This window comes from Atta cephalotes (assembly GCF_000143395.1).
Source record: "Atta cephalotes unplaced genomic scaffold scaffold00015, whole genome shotgun sequence".
Classification (NCBI taxonomy): domain Eukaryota; kingdom Metazoa; phylum Arthropoda; class Insecta; order Hymenoptera; family Formicidae; genus Atta; species Atta cephalotes.
Genome location: NW_012130079.1, coordinates 5,284,318 through 5,286,801, shown reverse-complemented (window position 1 = coordinate 5,286,801; position 2,484 = coordinate 5,284,318). Strand labels below are relative to the sequence as shown.

General features: G+C 24.5%; 1 protein-coding gene across 1 annotated transcript in view; it reads left to right on the top strand.

Moving 5' to 3' along the window:
- Positions 1-2,484, top strand: part of LOC105618111 (monocarboxylate transporter 12) — an 11,767-nt gene that overhangs the window by 1,195 nt on the left and 8,088 nt on the right. Inside the window, exon 2 of the mRNA XM_012199651.1 lies at positions 2,084-2,288. Within this exon, the coding sequence (XP_012055041.1) occupies positions 2,084-2,288 (205 nt within the window). The remainder of the gene's footprint in view (positions 1-2,083; positions 2,289-2,484) is intronic.

Sequence of the window (2,484 nt, the reverse complement as noted above, 5' to 3'; positions counted from 1 at the left end):
CACACACACACACACACACACACACACACACACACACACACACACTTTTAGATTTGTTTTTAAATTTTTAGATATTTCTTTTCGTATATTTTTCACAAATTCTTCTTTCAACTTTTTAAGAACTTAAAAATATTAATTTTCTATTTGTGAAAATTAATTTGTATTAATTTTTTTTTTCTCTAGATCTTATTACATAAAACATTATTTTATATCGAACCTACCGAAAGCAAATGCCGCCTGCGACAAGTCAATGTTTTTTGTATACACGGGAGGGGGGGGGGGAGGGGTTTGATTACTGTTCTCAGAGAACTTTTAAAGTTTTGAGTGAAACGGCCGAAATACTAAAAACCGGGTTCTCAACGACTTTCTGAATGGCCTTGACTTTAGCTACCTTGTAAATTTCCTACGAGCGAAGGCAAATCAAGTTTATGTTGAATATCAAGAGAACACTCGCGAATTAACTGATTTCGTGCCGCTTCTCCAAACTATAGCTTCAGTATACATATAATACCTATCGTGTTTTCTCATATGTGAGAAAACAACTCTCACGTGATAATTATCTCTATACCTTTAAAATTTATTGATAATCGAGATACGAAGTTTCTAACATGTAGTTTGAACGTATAACTCTGCTGCTTGCGCAAAATGGTCATGTACATTTTCATGCAAATAAAATACAGTATCAATTATGATTAACAAAAAGTATAATTATTTCTCAAGCCAATTATTAAGAAAAGATTTTACCTGCTGCAATCAAAATAATTAACCATACTATTCTGGAATAATATTAAGTGAATAATTTATATAAATAATCGAAATATATAAATTATGATATTTGAAAAATCACAAATTAATAAAATATTTTCGAAATTAAATGTTTGTTTATATTAATTTTTCAAATTAGTTTTTTCATACTTTATTAATAATATTTATTAATAATAATTAGTAAATAATTAGTAAATTTTACTTTAATTCATAGTTATCTTACTTTAATCATTAATAATTAATAAAATTTTATTTATTTAAAAATTTCAAACTTATTTTAAGAATAAATTTTGTATATTTATAAATGTAAAATATTTTTAAATATAATTTAATTCAACAGTTAATATTAAAATAGACGGTATTTAAAATATAAATCACATAAAACAGATATTGCAATTATTATATTTTAAATCTTATGTACATCATTATGTTTGGTCATATATATTTCCAAAAAGCTTTTGCAATACAAATTAATATTATTTTATATTTAAGAATGATCTAACAATTACTATCTTATTGATAAATTCATTTATCAAAATTATATGTGCGATTATATCTAAATAATTTATGTTTACATATTTTCTAATTTTAATGCTTTTTGCTTTTTTTTTCTTTGAAATCGACAAGATTTGAAAATTCCATACTAATAAGTCATAAGTCTTTAATTTTCATTATTGCGCTCGTCCGCATAAGTCCGACTCTCACAGCAAGTTGGCTGTGTACTCTTTAAAAAATCATAACAAATTTTGATTATTCATGATTTGATTATCAGGTAAGTTAGCAATTTTAAGCGCTTTTTTATATTTTATGCAATATATTATATATTTTAATTTTCAAGCTTTTTTTATTATTCTGCTAATTTTTATGAAAATATGTTGCGTTAAACAGATTATAATTTTTTTAAAGTTATCTACGTTTCATTAATTTAAAATCTTGCCTTTTACCAATATATATTTTCCAAAAGAATAGATACATATTTCGTTGATATAAAATATATCAATAAAATTCTTTAATTACTGTATATTTATGTAAAATTATGAGGAACAATTTTTTTGCATCCTATCACAATAACAAATTATTGCAATGTTTTCCTTCTTTATTAAACTTTCAATTAAGATTAGGTAATACAACATTATTCGATTTTAATTGAAAGTTCAATAAAGAAAGAAGGAAAACATTGAAATGATTTGTTATTACGATAGAATGCAAAAATAGTTGTTCCTCATAATTTTACATAAATACATACTAATTAGCTTACGTAAGATATTTAATATTTTTTATTAATTATTATAAACATTTCATTAATATTTGTCAATAGACCATTGAAGTGGAAATGGTTGTACCACCTGACGGAGGATGGGGCTGGGTGATTGTTGCAGCCTCCTTTATGTGCAACTTTTTCGTCGACGGTATCATTTTCAGTTTTGGCGTATTTCTTAACGACATCGCAGATGCGTTCTCTGTTTCGAAAGCGAGTGTTGCATTCGTTAACTCGTTACAGAGCGGATTTTATCTTATGGCGGGTTAGTAATGACACGTACGTAATATTTAATAGTAAATTTATGTATTAACAGTAAAATAATTTATTTGAAATTTATATTTTAAATTTTATATTAAAAAGTCGGATGTGTAGATATATATATATATATATATATATATATATATATTACACATATTCTTTATATTTTANAAATAAAGTTACTATATAGTAGTATTTTA